Source organism: Carassius gibelio, chromosome B20 (assembly GCF_023724105.1).
Source record: "Carassius gibelio isolate Cgi1373 ecotype wild population from Czech Republic chromosome B20, carGib1.2-hapl.c, whole genome shotgun sequence".
In the NCBI taxonomy this organism is placed as follows: Eukaryota; Metazoa; Chordata; class Actinopteri; order Cypriniformes; family Cyprinidae; genus Carassius; species Carassius gibelio.
Window position 1 is genome coordinate 14,589,745 of NC_068415.1, and position 24,033 is coordinate 14,613,777.

The window sequence follows — 24,033 nt, forward strand, 5'->3', positions numbered from 1 at the left end:
CCAAAACCATTTTTAATCAGTATTGCTCCCAAGATAATTTGACTACAAAATCGTATTAAATAATACTTTGTAGACAGAAGTTTATTTTTAATACCCTACTGCCAAACTGTAAACCTCATTATATTTATTAGACTTACCGTATGCTTAAAACATAAAAATTCAATTTATATAGTTAAAAAGATGATTAGATGTTTTATGACCTCACCTTCTATATAAACCTCTGCAGAGGTGTTGTCTGCTCCCAGTGCGTTGGAAGCTACACAGGTGTACCTGCCGGTGTCGTCTTCAAATGCTTCAGTTATCACCAGAGTGTGCAGGTCACCATCACGACAGATCTGGATATCAGGGCAGTGGTGCAGCTCCCGCCCCTCACAAAACCATCTGTCCAGTGGAAGAGAGAGGACGGCGTTTCAGTCAATGGGAGTCCCAAATTATAGAGCTAATTGTTAACAATCGCAATGCAGTGCAAATATGCACTGGTTTATCTCTCAAAATATAAACATTGCAATTAGGAGGAAACTACTAACCTATTACTCTCAAACACTATATGTGTGAGAAAGAGGGAAAATAAATTGATATGAAAGAGGTCATGTTTACTGTAGATGTCTGCAATCAATTTTCTCTTCCAGTCTCTCTGTTTGTGTTTCAATCTGGTATTTCTAATCAGTTTAATCTCTTATCTGAAGATGAGTAAGCTCTAAAGAGAATGAGTGCAGATTTTCCTCATTAGACAGTGAATCACATGGTTTAAACAGCACTACAGTGTTGATGAGGATGAGAAATACCCGTTTCATCAAAAAGAGTTTTATCAAAGCTTAAATACTGTGCCAGCAGTAAAACATTTCAATGATAAAAGTTATGTATGGCAGTATCTGAAATTGCCCCCTATAGTATATTCACATCCATTATTCATGAAAAAATGCATATTATTAAAATAATTAGGCATTGTCAACTACTGCTAATTTTGAAGTGTCACATAAATTGCAAGTAGTCTTTATTTTCAGAAATCAGACACCACTACAAATGACAGTCCCTTCAAATAGTGCACTATACATAAGGTCATGGGGAGTGGTTCTTGAAAAAGCCTGTAAAATTGCAAATAGCTTTTTTTTCAACCTACATAACAAAATATATTTCTAAATATATTTCTATTATATATATATATATATATATATATATATATATATATATATATATATATATATATATATATATATATAATATATATATATATATATATACATACACACCTATATAATTTAGTCCAACAATAAATAAATAATTTGGCAAATATATTTGTAGAAATTATATGTAAATAAATATATTTTGATATAGATTTCAACAAATACAGTCAAAAAGTATGCAGGTGACTAAACTTTGGCAGTATTTTGAAGTGAACATTCAACAGACACTTTATATTCATGAGGGATTGTTTTCTCTTGGATCTCTTGGATGGCTTTTAAACAGGTTTCCAGCTGCCATTGGTTGGCCAAACAAATAGCCACACCCCCAAACAACACCATTGGATGCTGTGCATTGGTTGCATGTCAGCATTGCTGGGTAGGTCAGGATGCTCAAATAAATGGAGCAACGTTTAATTAGTGTCACATTAATTATATGTTTCTTATTTTTAGATAAAATGTCACGATTATCTTTTTTTATTTTTTATTCTGTGGCAGAAAAAAAAGAATTGTGAGGATTTTCTCACAATTCTGAGAAAATAAGTCAGAATTGCAACATATGAACTCAGATTTGGAACTCAGAAGAAATCAAAATGTATATCTCAGAAATCAGATTTTATTTTCTCTTAGAATTGAAAGAATTGTGAAATATAAACTCAGAATTGCACGGAATCAAATCAGAACCCTCAATTACATTTAGATTTGTATTTATTTTTTATTCTGTTTAAATAAAATTACACATATTTCCATCTTATCTGTGCTTTTCAAAACAAATAGTCCAGACAATTAATGTAAAATACTAAAATAGCTGAACACAGAAATTTAAATCAGTGTGTCTCTGGCAGGTTTTGTTGCTTAGTCATGACATCTAGCGAATCTCAGACAGGGATGAATGTTTACATTGATGTGTGTGCACAGCTGGAATATGACACATCAAACACTCACACACCTAAAGCGGGGACACTGCACTTCATTGTGACATAGAGGTCTGGGTATCATAAAGTCTGCAGGGAAAGTCCTTTACTCACCACACACACACACACCAAACGCAATTTCTGTTTCTATAAATCAGTTACTTGAGATATCAGTGTGTGTTCTAACTCCCCGAGGCATGAATATGACAACTAGCATACCTGTCTCGAACACCTGTGAGTGTATGTTACGGGAACGGGAATCAATGACACACACACACACCCACACACACACTCTAAACCAAGCCTCCCCAATACATCATATTGTGCCATTCATTCAAGTTATCTTTGTACTTCAAGTGTCCCAAACCACTTTCATCCATTCATGAACCCGTACAGATGGACACACACACTTTAAATTCTGTCTGAAGTCGTGTGGAATGAATTCTGGTTTAGGCGCACAGCTGTTCATTCAGCTTGTCTCCGGATCTTAAAATACTCTGAGACATCATTAAGACTTCTATAAAGAATCCAAGCATTCCGGAGCCTGCTGAGTCCGTTTCATTCCATCCCGGCAGTCGAAGGCTTTATCCATTTTCTGCTTCATTTCTAGTTACCAAATCAAGTTCCCTTGTCCATTAAAAGGATAGTTCTTCCAAAAATGAAAATTCAACCTCATCCTCATCTCATGCTGTTCCAAAGACTTTGGTTAATCTTTGAAACAAAAATGAAGATATTTTAACCTGTTAAATGTCACCCCGTCCCATATACGGGACGCCTACGTTGACTATACTATATTACAATCAAATTTAATCTAATCTTGACAAACTATATATCGTTGGAAAGGTCTAAGACTCCCAAATATATATTTTACCAATATTTTTTGTTAAACATTATGTAGGAAAAGTAATAGATAAATTTATGACAAGAGTGCACCCTCAGAAATCTACATTACAAAAGGAGCTTTGACCTTTGTTTAAAAAAAAAAAATTAGAAATCATCAGAAGTTATAGATCACTTGAAAACATAAAATCTCAAAATTCATCCTTCAAAACCCATTTTAAAATCAGACATTGCATTACCATGTAAATGGTACATCAAAATCATGTTACAAAATGTTTTCAGTCATGAATTATAAAAATTTAGGTTTGTATCATGCACATTCATGTCTATCTTCAAAAACGTGAGTGACAGTTAACAGGTTAATGAAACCTGAAAGGGTTCAGGACAGGTAACCACAAGTTAAAAATACATAAAATTAATCCATATAAATGCAGTTTAATCTTGTGAAGAGATACAGTTGCTTTATATGACGAACTGGTTTAAATTTATTTATTTTTTCTTAAAAAATTTTTTTTTTACATCTAATCAATGATTGACTCATACATTGTGCATCTGTTTACTATATATATGATGCACTTTGTACTTTTAATGAAGGGACAGAAACCTCTCAGGTTGTGTTTTGTGTTTTAAAGATTAACCAAGTCTTATGTGAACGGGTGAGTAAACTGTAGAATATTAATTTTGGGGTTAAATACTCCTTTAGATTTCAGATCTGCTTCTTTTTTGTTTCTGCGTTTGAAATCAGATCTCTAAACATTGTTTCTTTCTCCATGGCTATTAAAGTGAAGGATGTCTGTTACATTATAACTGTAATGTCCCTTCTGTGTGCGTTTGTAAATGTTTGAAACTGTTAGAGTCACTTTAGAACACCTTTGTGAATCCTGGAAAGATTCCAAGACATTCCAAGGTTTGGCGGCTCCATTTCTCACCCCTCTGCTGTTCAAGGCTCGGACAACAGCAGCTAATCTATCCCTCATCCTCTTTGACTCGTCAGTACACACAGAAAGAACAGACAAGCTGCTCAAGCAAGTATGTCAACACGTTATATCATATTCATGGATTCAAATGCTAACCGTTTTCAGAACCGAGGGTTAACAGTTGATTTAGTGGCATGAGATGAAACACATTAAGAGTGCAGTGTTCAGCTCTCTATTTTCATTTTTTTTCTTCTGTCTCTCCACCTCTCTACAGGCACACGCAAGCCTAAAACAATCATTTATCTAGAGAGCAAGAGTTATGGCTGATTTTACGGTGTGTGTGTGTGTGTCTGATTCACCACAGCATCAAACTAGTTTTTTGTTTCTGTGAGGAGGATTTTTGCCCTTAAGGATTATTGGTGGTTTAACTTCAGTTCCAAAAACACAAAACAGTTAATAAAACCAAATTAAAGTTTTAGAAAATTGATGGCACAAGAATGTGGTGATTACATGTTGTCTAGAAAGTATGTCTGACAGCTATAGTTTCGGTAAACTTTATAATAATTATAATCAAGGTACAAGGATAGTAAAGGTGAATTTGTGTTTTACTGGCACAGTAATATGATTTTTTTATTATCAAAATAAAGCTAACTGTGACATATTATATCCAAAAATTCTTCATTGGACTACTAGTGAAATTGATTAAAAAAAAATTGGGACCAAAAATTATTCTGACACTTCAGCCTCACCATCTTTTGTTTATGTGTTTTTTCCTGAATTGCTAATGCAACCTTTTTACCCCACAGACTAAACAAAATTACGCATTGCTTGGGAATTGATCAACAAATTATTGATAGTTGCGTAAATATTGTTATACTAACAGTTGTCTGAAGTTTTGGTTGATTCTAACCCATTACATACCTTTCTATCAAAGTTATCTGACATTATCAAGATGAATTTGTTCTGACAGTTTAACTTAAGAGTTCTTTTATATATTTTATTACCATTTTCTAAACTATAGCAAGTAAACTGTGATAATGTGAGAAATGTGGAAGGTCTCTGAATAAATTTTGGTAAAAATGTATATCTCATTTTTATAGTTAAGACTATGCAGTGCTATTTTAGATATAATTATTTGGTTTCTGTACCTGGACACCTACAAATAAAAAAAATGTAAACATTGAGTATATAGAACAAATAAATAAATAAAATGAACATACAAATTAAACAATTTCAAACAGGACCCACTGGTACAACCTGCACCGGGGGTCCCACAAACCCCATCTACGGCCCTGCCTAAATTAACAACTTACTTACTATTAATAAGCAGCAAATTATTTTTTTGGAATTGGACCTTAAAATAAAATCTGACCCTTGCTTGTGTTTTTAACTTACTTAAAATACAGTTACTAAATGTACAAATGTTAATAGAAATGAGTGTGTCCCATGTGTTAAGGGGGAAGCTCATGACAGGGCACGAGAGTGAACAGAGGCTCGGGTCATCTATGACCAACAGCTGGAATTTGTCACATGAATCACAGTGACAGGCAGACACGGTGTGTTTGTTGTGTGGTGAAATCAGTCTGCTCTCATTCTAAGACATTCTGCTTGTAAGACATCACTGTCATTGAGGTCAGGAAGCAGATTGAAACGTGCATTAGCTTAGAGTCCAAGTGATCACATTCAGATGGAGGAGCTTCTAATTGCTCGACTAAAGCATCATGTCCATGTGTTTCAGATCCTGCGTGAAGGCAAAAGTTTTTGTGTGCTTTACCGCAACTACAGCAAAATTAAGCCCAGATCTGGCATCAAGAGTATCTGTCGTCTTCACCCCTTCCTCACTCAATCTACAGCTATTCCCTCATTTGTCTTCATTATTAATTCTCTCTCCTTTTTTCTCGAGTTACCACTTTGTAAGCATATTTCAAGAACCGAGGCACTTTTGATGAACTGCCCGACAACTTTGGGGGAAGTCTTGGCCTAATGGTTAGAGAGTCGGACTCCCAATCGAAGGGTTGTGAGTTCTAGTCTCGGGCCGGACGGAATTGTGGGTGGGGGTAGTGCATGAACAGCTTTCTCTCCACCTTCAACACCACGACTTAGGTGTCCTTGAGCAAGGCATCGAACCCCCAACTGCTCCCCGGGCGCCGCAGCATAAATGGCTGCCCACTGCTCCGGGTGTGTGCTCACAGTGTGTGTGTGTGTGTGTTCACTGCTCTGTGTGTGTGCATTTCGGATGGGTTAAATGCAGAGCACAAATTCTGAGTATGGGTCACCATACTTGGCTGAATGTCACTTCACTTCACTTTTAACTCAAACCCACTGCACATACCAAACACAGGACCAAACACATCACTATAGTATATATATATATATACACTGTAAAAAATAAGTGTAATTTTAACTGTAAAATTTTGTAAAAACGCTACGGAAAAAAACTGATAATAGGTTAACAGTAAGTTCCCATACTATATACAGGGAAAAACTGTAAAAGATCTAACAAAGCATTTAATGTAAATTTACAGTAAAATTCTGTTAATTATACAGCTTTTAGAAGTAAAAAAAGAACAAATCAATGTATAATTTACAGTCTAAAACTGTAAACTGATATTCCCAGAATTCCCTGCGTGACACTCCACGTTTGAAAGTATTTTGTTTAAATAATCATGTTTTAAAATAGTTCTTGTTATCAGTTATGTACATTTGAGCTTTATGTTACATCTTCTGTTGCTTAATGAAAGTTTTTTGCATTATTTAAGTATCACGTGTGTTACCATGATGGTGTTTTGTGTTTCCATAAATGTGCACCTTCTATATGTTAATATATACTTCTGCTTGTGGTGAAGCTACTTGTGATGAGCTTTGATACTTCATGTGGCTTTCTCTTATACAGTACCATCTTTATTATTATGGTGGTTGTCAGTATTTTCAAGGTACAAAACAGATTTAATTTTGTGTGTTGTTGAATTTACTGGTTTATATTCACATTTTCTTGTTTGTAAATTACAGCTTTATATTGTAAAATTAACAGTTTTTGACGTAAATGTGTTTACAGTTTTCTGTATTTTTACAAAATTATTCTGGCAACCACAGCTGCCAAAAAGTTTTTGTAAAAACAACAAGAAATTTTTTACAGTGTATATTGTGTGTGTGTTAACTGAACTACAAACGAGTGACTTTCAGGAACACAACTAATTTATCTCTATGAAGCTTTTCAGTTGGAATTAGTCAAACCAGCATTGGCCTACACTGAAAAACTGATTTTGGGGGTCAATCCTATTCGCTTTTCTCCTAGAATGCACTGGGATATAATAATTGTTATAGTTGCATTGCTTAATCATTTATTAATTTTAGATTTAGTTGAAGTTGAACATAATATTAAATAATTCAAAATCATATACAAATATTGAATTTGTTGTTTTAAATGTGAAATTATGACTATAAAAATGTGTAAACATTTAAATAATAATAATTCATTCTAAAGTATCTATAAAGCTTTGAAAATATATGCAGTGTATATATATAACAGCTCAACAAAATCCTCTTCTTTTTTTTTACTATATGCTGAAACAAATCTAGACTTTAAGACAAAGCTTGACTTTAGTGCAATGTGCATGCATGTTAAACCTGCCTCCAAAACACCCAATTCCATCTATTATACACTGTTGTCACCCAAATATGTTGAGAAATAAAGGCCTTATTGCATTGCTTCATGACTACTTCATTGTGTCTGTCTATATCTCCGACCACAACTCACAAACAGACTGGAGAACCATGAGCAGTCAGTCTCAGTGCCCTACAGGGAATTCTCTCCATCATCACATGGAATGACAAGTGTGGCATGTTTATTCAACATTTGATGATTTAAAACAAGTGACTGTCTTTTCAGCCATGCCATGAGTGCCATGTTTAGGATGGCATGTCTTGAGGCCTGTGCACAGCATCTAGCTGTTTTTGAATTTAAAAAAAGTATCTCAGAAGGTAAAAAGACCTACTGAAGCAGTTAGACCAGCTTAGTTCTGATGTTGTCATCTGTTACGAAACAGGTTATCCCAATAAACCATTAAATAACTGAAGAACAGTTTCAGAAAAACGATCTATGGGCTAAAACGCAGCTTTTCACTGTAATGGAACTAAACAAACAATGTGTTTGCCATAAACACCTGAACGTGTTACACAAGACGTCCCTGTTCAGGAATCCTAGTTCAGTTTTCCACTGGAGTTCTACTGAATGCTTTACACTAATTAGATGTGGGTGGATTGGGTTTAAAAGCTTACAGGCAGTAGTGGAGCTTGCCATTTTGGTATGTGGGTGCAAGTGAGAAAGCCTGTTAGTTTCAATCACTAGAAGTTGGAAAATGCCTATATAAACCACCAGCTGCAAAGAGGAAATGGCCTATTCTAACAAATAGCTATTAATAATAAATGTATTTATTTATATTCTATCTATCTATCTATCTATCTATCTATCTATCTATCTATCTATCTATCTATCTATCTATCTATATATATATATATATATATATATATATATATATATATAATTAATGAGTTTAGTATCAGTTTGTTGTTGTTGTACTTTGCTCATTTATTGATATACACAAAAATTTTGGCATCAAGCATTCACAATTATATACATGATTGTAAAGCATACGAGTGGTTATAGTAATAAGAAATAGAAAGCATGTCAAGTTTTGCTTGTGTTGCCATAGTAAGATGTCAGTCATATCCGCAAACCGGACTTAATGACCAATCATTATGGGTAATTACTAGACCATATAAACTAATTCTTCAGCATCCATCACAGCCAAACACTGTGTGTGTCTGTGAGAGAGAAAGAGAGGGACTGGTGCAAACTCCTTCTCTGCTTCTTGTGGTTTGGCCATGATGTGGCCAGTGTAACACAGCCTCCCTATTTAAACTTTCCATCTACAACAGAAAATAACAACAAGTCGGAGAGTATGTGTGGATACTGCCTTCATTCACTCCCTCATTCTCACATGAAAAAAAACACACATTTCTCAGTCAAACTTACAGTAGTGCCAAGTAAAAGGAAATTGAATCTCTTGCACTGTCAAGGTTGTCTCCATTCTTGCAATTTCGTAATCATGCAACAACAGTCAGATACATGTCAATTGAAATGATCTTTGTGTGCACTACTGGAAGTGATCACATAGAGAAACACAAAGGACTGGACAGAAATAAGAAAACGCCACTCACTGCTTCCATGGATAATTATAAGCCACCTTCAAAACCAAGGCATACTGATCATCTGGCAAGAGTCAAACAAGTAAAAACCCCAAGAGTACAGACCAAAGAAGTTTGATGGTCAGCGTTAAACACTACTGAGGCTTTCAAGGAAACCAGTGCTGGTCTTATTCTGAAAAGTAAGAGCTTTTTGACAAGAAACATTTGGCTTCCACTACAAAAATACATATATAGCAGCATAGACTGTGCCGAAGTACTAGCGATTTATACAGAAATTACAATGACAGAAATCATGTCGTAAAGTTTGTGATGTTTTAAATATGAAATTATGACTATAAAAACATGAAATGATGGATGAAAAGAGATATAAATAAAATACATATTTATTCTGAAGAAACACTGGATTGCTTTATAAAAATACATTTATAGCCTCATTCAAAGAGCAGAAGGAATTAACTAGACGGCAAATTACAGTTAACAATGTTATGATTATTAATATGAAATAATGACTATATAAACATGAAACTAATAATATACAGTAGGTTCTTGAATCTGGATGCACAAATCCATTATAATTTTAATAAATAATACTGTTTTTGTGTCACAGAATCTAGTTTTAAGAGTTTTTTAGGCAATTATGTAGTTGTTTAGACTTCAGATTTGTAGTTTGTTAATATAAGATTCGCTTTGACATTTTCAGAGACGTAAGCTCCAGGGCGTGGTTTAACATTAGTTAATATTTGTTTTGGGTAAATGTAACTCATTAATATATCATTTTTGGCTTGTGGAAAAGTCTAAAGTTATATTAAGTTTTTTTTATTTTAAAGTGCTGCCTTTGCATTTTTGACTGAATGGTCGTTGATCTGTCTGTATCGACGTGTGATATTGCTCATATGACAAGGAACATTTGTTTAACCCCCTTCAGTTATAGAAACCTATGCGAAAGTATCACATAATAAAATAAATAAATACATTCAAAGTTTAATTGTGAAATTGCTGTGGTTGGGTGTGTGTAAATTCTATTGATCTCTTTCCGTATATGCCCCATATGCACTTCATCTTTTGAAAGGTGCTGGATAAATCCACCTTTCTTGTTCTTCCTCCTATGTTTCTTTTTCACTTGCTCTCTTTTCATGCATGAAGGCCTGAAATAATCCGATTTGACTCTCCATGAACTTGGCATACCGAGAGACCTGAAATTCAACTGGATCCGTCAGTGGATCTGTTGGAGGTGTTTTGAAAGAATATGCTTCATGTCACTGACATCAGTTCAGACAACACCTCAGAAACAAAGGAAACAAAGTCTGGAGCCAGAATTAAACACTGACCAGCTTTGGGAGACAGTCTGGGAGAGTGGGGGTGGGGTGGGGGTCGCATGCATGTCTGACACTAAAAAACAAGAGTAAGTGCATGTGTGCGAGCCATTTCTTGATGCTCATGACAAATGCGGAAGTCTCTGAGCGTAATCACTGGAGTCATTTTGCGCCTGGTTACAATTGACATCACAGGTCAGATGCTAAAGGTCAGAGGCAGGGAAGAAGATTGGAATGGAGAGAAGACCGCAAGAGATGCCCCAAATAGAAATACTGATAGATGCATCTGCAGCAGCTGAATTATGAAGTGCTTGTAAACACACACACAGAGAGATACCATCCCACCGTAGTCTTGACATTTACCAGCCTGTGTCTTACAAAAACTCCACCCACTCACACTTTATTATAACAGTATGAATAATATGTAATTTGCCATATCAAATGTGGCACAAAAGATGCATCTGAAGTTAAATATATACCAGAAAAATATGCATTTATTACAGTTAGAGTAATACAGTTTATTACAAAATATGTTATGAAATATTTTAAATATAAATTTATTTTTTAAATATATATTATTTCAAATATGTTACGTACAATATATATATATATATATATATATATATATATATATATATATATATATATATATATATATATAATAAAAAAGTGAATAAAATTATGGAATACTGAATCAATAAATGTTTACTCTATAATGACAACTAACTGTGCTGATGCTGCACCAAGAGACCATATAATACAGAATAGTTTATTGCATTGCTCAGCACATCATATTGCATTTATTAAGACATCTAGTTTAGAGATAACTTGACAAATCAACTTTATCTTCACTGATAAATGTGATAGTCAATAAATACAATTCTCAGATAAAAAGTATCAAACAGAAGATAAACAGATTTATAACACTTGTTTACATAAATATTATAAACATTCAAAAATGATTTGTCAAAATGTTACATTTTAAATATAAATGTATTAATTTAAGGTACAAAATAAAATAAAGTCTTTGGGCAGAAATGATTCTTAAATGTAGTAGTTTTTAAGCTGATGGAAGCAGAGGGAGGTAAACGATAACTAAAGCAACTTTTCAGAGTTCAATGTTCGGTTGAACTTACCTGAGCTCTATGCTTCACTTGCTTCTTAAAGTATAGCCAAAACTGCCAATTAATCATGCAGATTTTGTCTGTATGAAATGACACACACTCCCTTTGAATGCCTACACAAGTCTGAGAGCTCCTTCAATCACTCACACATGTACACACTCTCTGCCACTGTGGGTAGAGCTGTGACTGAAGCACACATCCAGCAGAAGAGAGAGAGAGAGAGAGGGAGGGAGGGAGGGAGCAGGAGTATGAGGAGAGAGAGAAAGACTCGCTGTAACTGGGAATAAAGATTCAATGGCACTCTAACCCTTTGGCATACGTCCAGCCCACTCATTATTTTTTCTTATTCTTTCTCTCTTTTGCAAATCGCTTCAATCTTTAACGTCGACTTCACCCTGCATCTCTTCAAATTAACATTCCCATGTCACAGGAACCATTTGACTTCGGTCGACCATTTGAATTGGTCTTGAATTAAATTCAGTATTTCTTAGAAACTGAGTAACAATTAAAATGTGAGTATATAGCTTTCTGGGTGAATGGAGGACATTTCTTAAAGGGACAGTCACAGTATGGTTGGTCTCACTGACCAGATTTACACGCCACCGTTCTGCAGCATAACAAGAACATACTGCGATCAGTGTTACATGCACATCCTATTGCAATTCAAATCTAAATTAAGACTTTATTCCCGAAAATGCCATTTTATTTCTTTACAGCTATTGGATATTCCTGTGTACATGAAAACAAAATTTTACAAATAGACTAAGACAAATATATTTTCTTTCCTGTTATGGCTCTTGCCATTTATTGCAATGCATTTTAATAATTTTAGAATTAAATTGACTCATGAATTCTCATTTACATCCAATACAACACAAAAGCAGGATAAACAAAAAATATTAGGTAAGGATACCTATTTTTATAAAAAAGCCTCTTATGTTTAAACGATGGTACACAACCATTCAAAAGTTTAGCTAAGTAACTATTATTATTAAAGTAATTAACACTTTTATTGAGTAAGAATGCATTAATCAAAAGTGGCAATCTGTCATGGTTTCCACAAACGTTTTAAGCAGCACAACTGTTTGACTGTGTTCATCATCAATAATAAGAAATGTGTCTTGAGCAGCAAATGAGAATATTAAAATGATTGCTGAAGAATCATGTGACTCTGTTGACTGCAGCTTTGCCATGACAGGAAATAAATTACATTTTAAAATGTATTTAAATAGAAAACAGCTCAGTTAAATAAATAAAAATATTTTACAAAATTACTATTCTTCTGTATTTTTGATAAATGCAGCCTTAGTGAGAATAATAGACCTTTAAAAAAAAACTATGAAATATCTTTCTGACCCTAAATTTTTTAATCACATTCTGAATAAAGTGTTTACATGACCCAAAACTCATATTAAATCAGGCATAGGTCATCTTATTTGGTCTAATTTTTTGGTTTGCTAGGCCCAGTGTATTCTGGGTATTATTCTAGAACTCTATTGAGCTCACACAATAGCCAAACACAGAAAAACAATTTCTTGCTGCTTCAGCTCTGCTGTTGCCCATGCCAGCCTGTCCGGGTCACAGTCCAACGGGCACCTTACTAAAACTCTCTCATGGACACATTTACACAGTGAAACAGGTTGCAAACATTGTTACTGGTCTGCAAACAGTGCTTATGCTCAGTTTGAAATTTTGCATTGCAATAATTTTTGTCATGTTTCTTTTTTATTATTATTAACATTATTATTAATCAAGTGCTGAACACTTCATTTAGGTATCAAATTGTACAAATAAAAGAATATATATATATATATTTATTAAAAAAAAATATATATATATAGTATTGTGGCAGTTGCATGGGTCCCATTCAGCGTTTCAATAATCTTTTGGCCTAGACAGAAATAGCACGTTTTAGTATCGGATAAAAGAGCCCAGTTAGCACTGAGCTAAAAACAGAGCTAACAGCACCTGGTCTCAGTCAAACAGATGGCTCTCACCTGTTTCATATGCATTCTGGGACACTGCGAGACAAGATACTTAAGCAGGCAGTCCATCTTATCAGTGATAACTTTTTTTTGGAACCGGCAGAGGCATGTTAAATTCGCACAATAACACAATTGTGTTGTATACAGTACAGTTAATCCTTTATTTGGGGTGAGGTTTAAACGTGTTGTGGCATATTGAGATTGTAACATTTCGCAGACCTTCATGGAGAGTTAGCAGCCCTCAGTCTTTCACTCCATTAACAGGTGGAACATTTGGGTGGGGTATTTATAGAGCTTGTTGCATAGAGCTCAGAAAGTACACAAACCCCCAGAAACACACACACACACACACAAAGAGACGCACACTCATATCTGTGCATCAAAGCATTTGTAAACCAGCACACAGTACAGAATGATGCACAGACACACCCACACCCTCTTTTATTAGAAAGAAGTCTAGCATTAAAAAGTTAGTTTGCATGATTACTTTCTCCTCTACGAAAACACGTTCTCAGTCTGTGTCCCACGATTCAACAGTGCCCAGTCTGTGTTTATTCATCTGACAAAGGAGGTGCTCATGTTTCACAGCCGTTACTTTACAAACAGGAAAAAGTGATACAAATAGAGGAAGCACAAATATATATATATATATATATATTTTTTTTTTTTTGCTTTATTTATGAATAATTATTACCTTTGATAACGCCAAAGTATGGAAGACAACTCAGCCTCAGAGTAAAAAACTAATAATAATACAGTATAAAAAAAAGTCAATTGTGCGATGCTTAAAATAAGAAAGAAAGCTCACAGTCAGATTGAAAAGATGAGAAATGCTGCCTCTGCAGGCGGCATATGGAAATAGATTTCAAAGTCAACTTTATAGTAATTTTTAGCACACAGCATGGCAAATGGATAAAAACAAAACACAGTTCACTATTGGACACACTAGATTCTGCTTCTGTGCCATGAAGTTGACTTTTCTATGATCACTTTACATCCTGTCCATTGATATAAACTGAAGGCAGCAAAGATGTATACTTTGATATCTTCATTTCCATGACAGTTGGGCTAAAAAATAAATAAAAAATTGCAACCAGTGGTTGTTTATGTGTAAATAAAACATAATTTTTTTTAAGTAATGCAACTTTCCCTTAGTTATCACCAAGAATTTCTCTTTTTTTTTATTGCAGATCATTAAACCATTATGCTGCCTTAGAAGTTTGTCCAAAACAAGTATTGGGAGGAACCCTTCTGCACAAACACTAAGCTTTCAGACACAAAGTCGTAAAGCAGTAATGAAAAATAAAATCACATATGAGAAATAAAGTCACATTTGCAAGACAAAAGTCATGTTAAGATAAAAAGATGTGGTTACGAAATGTTTTTTAAAACTGCAAGATATAGTCATGCTGCAAGTTATGTTGCGCAATTATTTTTTCTTTTGCTCTGAGGCAGAAACAGGCTTACATATCTAAGGGATGTTTTGACAGATTTAACTAACTTCTGGGAACAATTTTGTCCCCACAATAAAGCTCTGTGTGAACCAAGCCACCAAAAGAACAAAGAGAACCAAACCTCTGTTGACTTTCATTAAGCTCTGGATCTTCTGTGTATCCACTCACAAAAAGTATGACATAATGATTGTCTTTACAATGCAGAGATGGCACAGAAGCAGAATCTAGTGAGCATTGTTTTGTTTTTATCCTTTTTACTGTTCTAAAATGTACTCAATGAACTCAATGTACTCAATGTAATGTACTCAACAAAAAATAATTAACTTGATAGTGTAAAGATGCCTTATGAACACATAAAAATCTATAAAATGTATAAAATAATACTGTAGATTTTTTTCTTTCAGACATATCACAGCACCTTTAAAAAACACAATATTTGAAGTTACGTTTTTCCATCCGTCTGACTCTCATCCTTCTGTTACAGAGGTTTTCCAAAGTTCATCTGAGCATCATCTCAAGATGCTTTTCCAATCACAATGGCAAACTTTACATGTCCCCAAGAAAAGAACACCAATTAAAACAAAATGTAGTAATTCACCGGATGCACTAAGATGCTTAAGCAAACACTCTAACATTGTACTATAATAAACAAACCGTTAATCTGACAAATGAATCCAAACACAAGGATTTATTAGGAGGACTTACATCTATTGAGTGAAGTCAGTGATGGTGAAATACATACACAGCATTGAGAAAGACAAAGACCAGCACTGAAGTTCAGAAGAAATGGACGCAAGGTTTCTCTGGACTCTGAGCAGGTAAAAAGGTTCCTTTTGCGTTTATTTACATGGTGTATTTTATAGTTTCCCTCCCAACTCTCTTGTCCTGTATTAATGTTGCACACACAAAACATCATCCTTCATCCTGTACTGTGTGTGTCGGGGTTGAAATATGGATTTCATTTGTTTGTAAATCAAAAGCTGAAGAAAGCAATAAAACTGCAAAGACACGGTCACAAACTCTCACTAACATCTGCCTCAAACTCACATTCACTTCATCTGGCTTTTGAAACAGCTGATGCTTCCAACAAACACAAATCAATGTATGCCCAAAGGCACGAACGAACTACAAAGCTGACATGCTCTCCGTTTTACAGTACACAGTCAGTGTACAAATTATACAGATCCAGATCTGATGGAGGTCTTGGAACGGCTGTTAAACAGACCCGTTCAAGGACAGAGACACAACTGATGTCATTTCTCATGCAGGAAGCCCTTTCTGGCTTTGTTTTGCCTCATTTTGCTTCTGGACATCTGCTGAACTGTATCTGTTCAACGGTTCAGAGCTTTCCAGAACATTCTCCAACCGTAGCTTAATTTATGTCTTTACATCGTGTTCACAAATACATAACATACGTTTGAGTCTTTCTCAGGCTCCAGAAGGAGTTCACTATGAATGAATCGCACAAGATAGCGTTGTTTAAGTGCACATGTGAGATATAAAGAACTAAGGGTTCCCGAACTTTTGAATGGGGTTATTTGAATAATTTCAGCATTTTTTTTTTTTGTCTTGTGCACTATATGCAAACAACTTTTATGTAAAATATCTTACTCAGGACATTACTAAATAGAAAAATAACATGCATTCAGTATGATCTCCTTTATTTTGTCAGAATTATTCACATTTTCACAGATTCGGCAAGGGTTTCCCAAACGTTTGCATGCCACTGTATCAATTCTCCTCTCAATCTTTCCTGTCTTCTTTTTTTTTGTCTTCATTTACCCCAAAGTCTTTCCAGACCTATAATATGACTTTCTTTCTGTTGAACACAAAAGAAGATATTCTGAATTGTTTTTGTCCATACAATGGAAGTCAATGACAATGGAAGTCAATGAGAATGGAAGTCAATGGGGTCCAAAACAAGACCGGACCCCACTGACTTTCATTGTGTGAGCGAAAAACACTTTGACATTGTTTAAAAATATATTCTTTTGGGGTCCACATTTCTCTTTATTGTATGAACTATCCATTTAAATTCTTAGACAAATTGGGTTTAAAGCTTAGTTTCTGGTTTGTGTCAGACTTGTCTCGTAAACTGCTAAAACCATCAGTGATATTCACCAGCATACGCGGCACTCCACATCTAAATCAACTTTATATTTCATGGCCTTTCTTCAAAAGACACACTCAGGTTTATGTTAGATCACATATCGTACTTTCAAAACAGCTCAGTTTCACGAATGAGCAAAAGTACAATCATCTAAAGTTTCACTATTAAACATGACACCATTCAATGTGAAATGGAAAAATGTTCACATTGATAAATGCCAAAATACATTAATCTTCATGTACACACTCGATGACTTCAGCTGTCATGATCGGACCACTGCCAATACAGACTCTTTCTGTCTTTGCACGTGCAATTGTGGCCTACTTTTGACTCCAGTAAGTTCCTGCACAGTGAGCGAAGGCATTATAAAAGCCAATGATTCAGATGACCCTGACCCTTGCCTCCCTCAACGCAGACGTTTATAGAGTCGGTAATATCACAAGGGTCAGTTTAACAGGCGAAACCAAATGCTCGGAGACACAACTCCCTGAGATCGTGACATCATCAGCAGAACTCCGGCGCCTCACGGTCGAACTCCACCGAACCAAAGAGATGGACGGAGATGAGAAAGAGGATTAGAAGAGGAAAGAGACAGAGGAGAGGAATTATGAGCAGCGTGGAAAGAATTTTCTTAAGGGACAGTTCAAACAAGAAAGAGACGGATGAGGACGTGATAAAGAGAAAAATTAGGAAAGAAAGACGAACGAGTGCTGTGATATGCTACACGGATTTATATAAAGAGATTAGAGAGAGAGAGAGAGAGAGAGAGAGAGAAATGAGCAGATGTGAAGTTGGACAGATGAAGAGGCCTGTGTCTTTTGACAGTTTAATAGGCAGACTGTAATCCTGTCACAATCTGGAGGGTAACATATTCTGTTAAAATATTTCTGCATGACCTGGAGACATAGAAACACACAATAATACACAATTTTTTAACACGGGGGTTTTCAAACTTTTGGCTTCCTCAGATCCCCAGATATGACCATTTACTTGTGTGTGAACATATAGTTATATATATCTATATTACAGAAATAAAGAAAAAGATGTTAATTAAATATGCATAAGTCAAGAATATAATCTAAATATTGATATGTATATTATTGAAACAATATAAGGATGTACTATAAATATGTATATTATATTATAGTATTCTGGCAAATAAATATTCATACATATATTATAGAAATAATGTAAAAAATATATTTTTTAAATAAATATAACATAAAGATAAACATAAATATTAAAAACCACGGCCATTAATCAGTATATAGTCTTATAATCTATATTATCATAATTACGTCAACATACTGATAACTGCAATCCATGTAACTGTAGCTGAGGTTTATGTACTTGTTGAGCTCTCATACACTGGGTTTAAATCTAAATGTAAAATATTATATGTTAAATATTTAATTTTCTTAAATTGACGATGTAATATATGTAGTAATTATAATATAATAATATATAATATAATATAATAATATAGAAAATTAAATCTAACTGTCAGTCCAATAAAATATTTGATTAATTGCATGATTTCCAATCATTATTTAGAAAGCAAATATAATTGTAAAATATATTTTTATTTTATTTTATTTTATTTTATTTTATTTTATTTTATTCATGATGTGGAGTCCCTGAAGCCTAATTTGAAAACATAGACCTATTCCCTTATTTTAAATGTGGTATCAACACCACAAGTGACCCGATCACAAGAGTGACCCCTGACAGTGGCATGTGACATTTGACACCTGACAGTGGCATGCATCTCAAATGCATCAGTGACCCTTGATTTCAGATTTTGTCAAGGGAGGATCTCTAATGCTATGACTAACTCAGTCACACAAGTGTTCTTGCATGTTAATAAAATAAAACAAAACATTTTGAACCCCACCTGTATTTACGGCTTACCACTTATGATCGGATCACCGAGATGGAATACCAGGTGTAAACAGGGTCATGCATTCACAGACATGCACACACCCACGTACACTTGCGTGCATCTACATGCACACACAAACACGTACACACATACAATAAACCAGTCATAAACAAAAACTCCTGCTTGCACCAATGAATCTGAATGCAAAAGTCATAATACAATTACACCACAAACACAAGCGTGAACAATTTCAGATACCAGAGATACTGTATACACTACAGGTATGTAATTGATAGCAGGTTAAGGTTCAAAGTCTGCCAGTCTCTTGGCCCAAACTCAAGAATTCAGGCACATTCAGGCCTAACAGCCATATCAGGCCCTGCATCACGGTATACCCATGAATCCACCTGACATGCTGCTACCAAAGTGTGTGTGAACATCTTTATTCCATACATGGTAGGGTCCACATGCCCTGACCATCAGCCAAGATAACGCTGAATATTTCCGGACGTCAGTGTGCGTATATGTGTGCTAGCAAACAGACTTTAGCATGCCAAAGCGCCAGATTCCTTGTTAACACCACACTGTTCTTTACGTTGTCTGTGTGAGTGTGCACTTGAGTATGAAGTAAGCAAGTGTGTGAAGTGAGCTGATAATTGTGTGCAGTTTCACGCAGCTCTGTGAGTACGGATCCATTGGTGGCTTTTCGGTCTTGTTATCGCGACCTATGACCTCTCCCCACGTCTTTGCCTCATTCACACCAGCAGCGTCATGCTCCTCTGCAGCTGTCTTTGGATATTGCCATTTTGTCAGCACTGTCCTCATGACATCATTGCTGTCATCATTGTCGTCTTTATTATGCAGTATTCTGGCTGCAGTATTTAATCTTATCAGTTCTGCACACAAGCTGCACACAGCTTACAGGGCTTTAATTGCTCTTCCTATCAGCAGGACATTGTTCTCACAGGGGAAGGAAAGGGAGATGATTAATTGATGATTAGTATATGACTATTTATAGCCAAAAAAAAGAAACTATATGTGTGTGTGTATATATATAAAAGATAATTGGTTTTAAGTCAGTTATTTCAATGTTTTGCTGTAGTGTGTCAGTAGGAAATATCAGTTTACATTTCCAAACATTATTTTTGCCATTCATTGTAATAATCCAGTGAGATTTTTGTTTGCACTATGAGTCTGACAGCAGCCAGTGCTCCACACAGAGAACTGAACTCACCATATTCAAATATAATATAGGCATATTATAGAAATAATATAAAGGTTGAAAATAAATATATATGTTTAGTAATCAGAGTATAAATATATCATAGAAACAATATAAAGATAATATATAAATATAATTATTAGTCAGGATATAATTTATTATTATTAAATAAATATAAAATATTTAATCTGAATAAAGAGCCACCTATCAATCTCATCTTTTTCATGTACCTATAGCTAATATGTATGCGCTTGCTGTCCTCTAAAATGAGCTCTCTTACAATGATTGTTTGTGTTTGCATTTCTCTGTAATCAAGGTTTTTTTTATTTATTTTTTTATTGTTTTTCAGGCCCAGGAGGCTGCTGTACACTGAACTGTCATCTTGGCATAAACAAAACCCAACAGCACTTCATGGGAAGAGCGTTGCTAAGGTTTACGTCATACAGTAATGCTAATCTCCCACTGTCTAAGTGCCCTGTGCCGAACACAGATACTGTTCTGAACTTCAGTCTATACCTGTCGCAGCAGGCTAAAGATCATCATACAAAAGACAGCTTAAGCTTTGTTTAAAATATATGATTGGACAGGGCTGCACCAGATGGAAACCTTGTAAACATGTACAAAGCATGTAAAACTGAAAATGCTGGGAAAAAACATAAAACAGGAAATTATATAAGAAAGAAGAAAGATCTCTGCAGATGCTAAATATGGTCAATAAGATATTTAAAATAAAAACTAATTTACCTTTTTGTTTTGCTTTTTAAACGGATTATTTATTATTTATTTAATTTCCTTTTTTTCATTAACCTTGTAATAAACCATTATTTCTGCCAAAAATGTGTCTTCAGTGCAGATCTATGGTAAAAATCTGTAATGTAATAATCATTTGGGATTTAGGCCAAAATTCAAGTCAGCATTTCCATTATAGAGATGTGTTGAGACACCTCGTTTAAAGCCTGGAGGTCATGACAGCGATTAACACATATAATACAGATACAGGGTCAGAGGTCATTACTAAAGGGGAATGAGATCAGATTTTTCATCACTGGCTCATCTCTGATCCATATGTTTCAAATGCATCACACAAACACACTTGGGTCACCCGCTACAGTTTAGACTCATGTTTATGAGATGTCCTCATAATTACAAGCTACCGCCAACCAAACAACAGCAGAGATGAAACCTGACAGAGAACCTTTCCCATAGATCAAACAGCGATACTGTGATACTTTTAAAGCAGAATAATCACTTCTTTAAGTTAATTTATATACACTATTGTTCAAAAGTGTGGAGTTCTTTTTAATGTTTTTGAAAGAAGTCCCTTGTGCTCATCACAGCTGTATTTATTTGATCAAAATATAGTAAAATGTAATTTATTCCTGTGATGGCAAAGCTGAGTTTTCAGCAGTTATTACTCCAGTCTTCAAAGTCACATGATCCTTCCGAAATCATTCTAATAATCTGATTCGCTGCGCAAGTTATCAGTGTTGAAAATAGCTGTGCTTTTCGATATTTTTGTGGAAACAGTGATTCATTTTTGTCAGGATTCTTTGATGAATACAGAACAGCTATAATTTGAAATATATATATTTTGTGTAACAGTATAAATAATAATCACTCGTCACTGGTGCCTTTATGACCTCACACCATTTAACAGCTATGAGTGTGTCTTTTAGTATTTTAGCATCTAGTGCTGGTTGGTCTGTTAACGCCAAAGCAAAGCCTGCATGTTTGTTCAGTGTAGTACACTGACACACTTGTGGTTCTCCTAGCTGCCAACCAAAATGTTTCCGAGCAAGAATTCCTCACTCTTTCCCGAGCAATATTCTTCCTTACATATCCACGCTTCTCCATCTCTCTCCTCCGTCCGCTCTTTTTCAGCCCCTCTTAAATTCCAACTCTAGTCAGAAAATGCTCTATTTGCATGACAAGTCCTCTTGTGGTTCATTCCAAGAATGTTGGCACAGGGAAAAACATCCTTATTCACTCTTATGTTGGTCTCTTTCCTCCCCTCTCTCCCTCTAGCTTCTGCTTATGTCTCTCGCTCTATGTAACAGAACATGCATCAATGATTCTTCACCTCAGGTATGTTCCGATGCACTTCCTTTTGAGGAATTTTCCAACTGCGGCCGATTAAGCCTGGACATTTCGTACAAACAAACACAACAATAATGCATTGCTATGCTGTTCTGTCCCATTAGCATTTGAAGAAACAAAGTAAACAAGGAGAGTACCAGGTGTTCAAGGTTTAACAACACAATCAAAAGGCTCTTCAAACACAGTACACTACCATTTAAAGGTCTGCAGTCAGTAAGACTTTATTTTAAGAAATCAATACTTTTATTCAGTAAAGATGCACTAAACTGATCAAAAGTTACAGTGAATACATTTATAATGCATTTCTATTTTAGATAAATGCTGCTTCTTTGATCTTTCTACTCATCAAAGAATCTTGCAAAAAAAAAAAATTGCATGGTTTCCACAAAAATATTAGGCAGCACAACTGTTTTCAACACATATAATAATATATGATATATTATTTAATAATGATAATAATAAGAAATGTTTCTTGAGCACCAAATCTGCATATTTGAATGATTTCTAAAGGATCATGAAGACAGGAGTAATGGCTGAATAATTCTGCTTTGCCACCACATGAATAATTACATTTTGAACTATATTAAAACAAGAAAATATTAAATATCATTTAATATATTGCTGTTTTATGGTGTTTTGATTAGATAAATGCAGACTTGGTGAACACAAGTGGCTTATTTAAAAAAAAAAAAAATCGTATAGACCGCAAATATCCTTTATAACAAGGATAAAATAAATATAAAAAGTGCTACAGTGCCTCATATATAGTAAATGTTGTAAGAATGAGCTGACGGAAACAGAACATCACTGAGGTATTAGGAAAGAAAACAGAAAAATCACCAGGAAATGTTGTTTCTGTTTGAAAGTTTAGATGTTAAGCATATTCATATTTCATATATTCATTTCCAGTCTTTCTCTTGAGGATGGGGTGAAGGGGGGAAATGTTGGCATGGAAATCCGAGCTTGTTATTGAGAGCGACTACAAGGGGCATTTTTAGAAGTACAAGGGAGGATCTCCTGCTAAGATCTGGCAACCTCATCAAAGAACATGCCCAAGGGAAACAAGTGATAAAATGTGAAAGAGCTATTAACCGGAGGAGTAATGAATACACACACATGCTCACACACTCATTGTGAAGCGGCTCCAATGGGTGAACATAACTTCCACATCACTTTGTTTCCAATTAGTTTTATTATAATGAGAACCTTGTCTTCCTGCTGTGTGTGTATATATGTTTGTGTGCGACTCGTGGTGTTTATTATATCCTGTATTTGTTTACCCCAATTTTCCACAAAAATTGCATGCAACAATTTTCTTTAAAAAAAAAATTCAAAAATCAAGGTGTGGAGCGTAAACATACTCACAAACAAGTGATATTTTATTTGCTATCATCAGATAAACATGTTGACAGTTATGCACACCACCTTGGCTGATAACATTAAGTCTCAGTATTGACATCATGTGATACATAAAGATATGCCTGGCAACATTTATGATCCTTTACAAAAGATAGTGTTAAATGAAGCCATGCACACCACTGACAATAACCCAGACTCAATGAGAAACGTTATACCCTACATGGAAATTCACATACAGCACTCAAAACAGCAAATTAATTTCATAATAAAATAATGCACCGTATTTATAATCTTACGTTTAAAAATAGCAATTATTTAAATGTACATTGTGAATAAGTTCACCAGTACCAAATTTAGCATTGTGGTTTATAGTTGGCAAGATATTTGATAGGCCTCTTTTAAACCCATGAATTGATATTATTGGTGT

General features: G+C 34.8%; 1 protein-coding gene and 1 long non-coding RNA gene across 7 annotated transcripts in view; one reads left to right on the forward strand and one right to left on the reverse strand.

Annotated features, from left to right (window-relative positions):
• The window catches only part of LOC127983808 (palladin), a 78,710-nt gene that overhangs the window by 44,932 nt on the left and 9,745 nt on the right, over window positions 1-24,033 (reverse strand). For 5 of the 6 annotated variants that reach the window (XM_052586155.1, XM_052586154.1, XM_052586157.1 and 2 more), the window contains exon 3: window positions 206-381. In XM_052586155.1, the coding sequence (XP_052442115.1) occupies window positions 206-381 (176 nt within the window). Of the gene's footprint in view, window positions 1-205; window positions 382-11,509; window positions 11,676-24,033 lie in introns of those variants that run through there. The other variant, XM_052586158.1, reaches the window with a different exon arrangement.
• On the forward strand, window positions 3,463-6,164 carry LOC127983811 (uncharacterized). The gene is made up of 2 exons (XR_008160502.1): window positions 3,463-3,964; window positions 5,591-6,164. It is a non-coding gene; the product is annotated as an uncharacterized LOC127983811 (long non-coding RNA).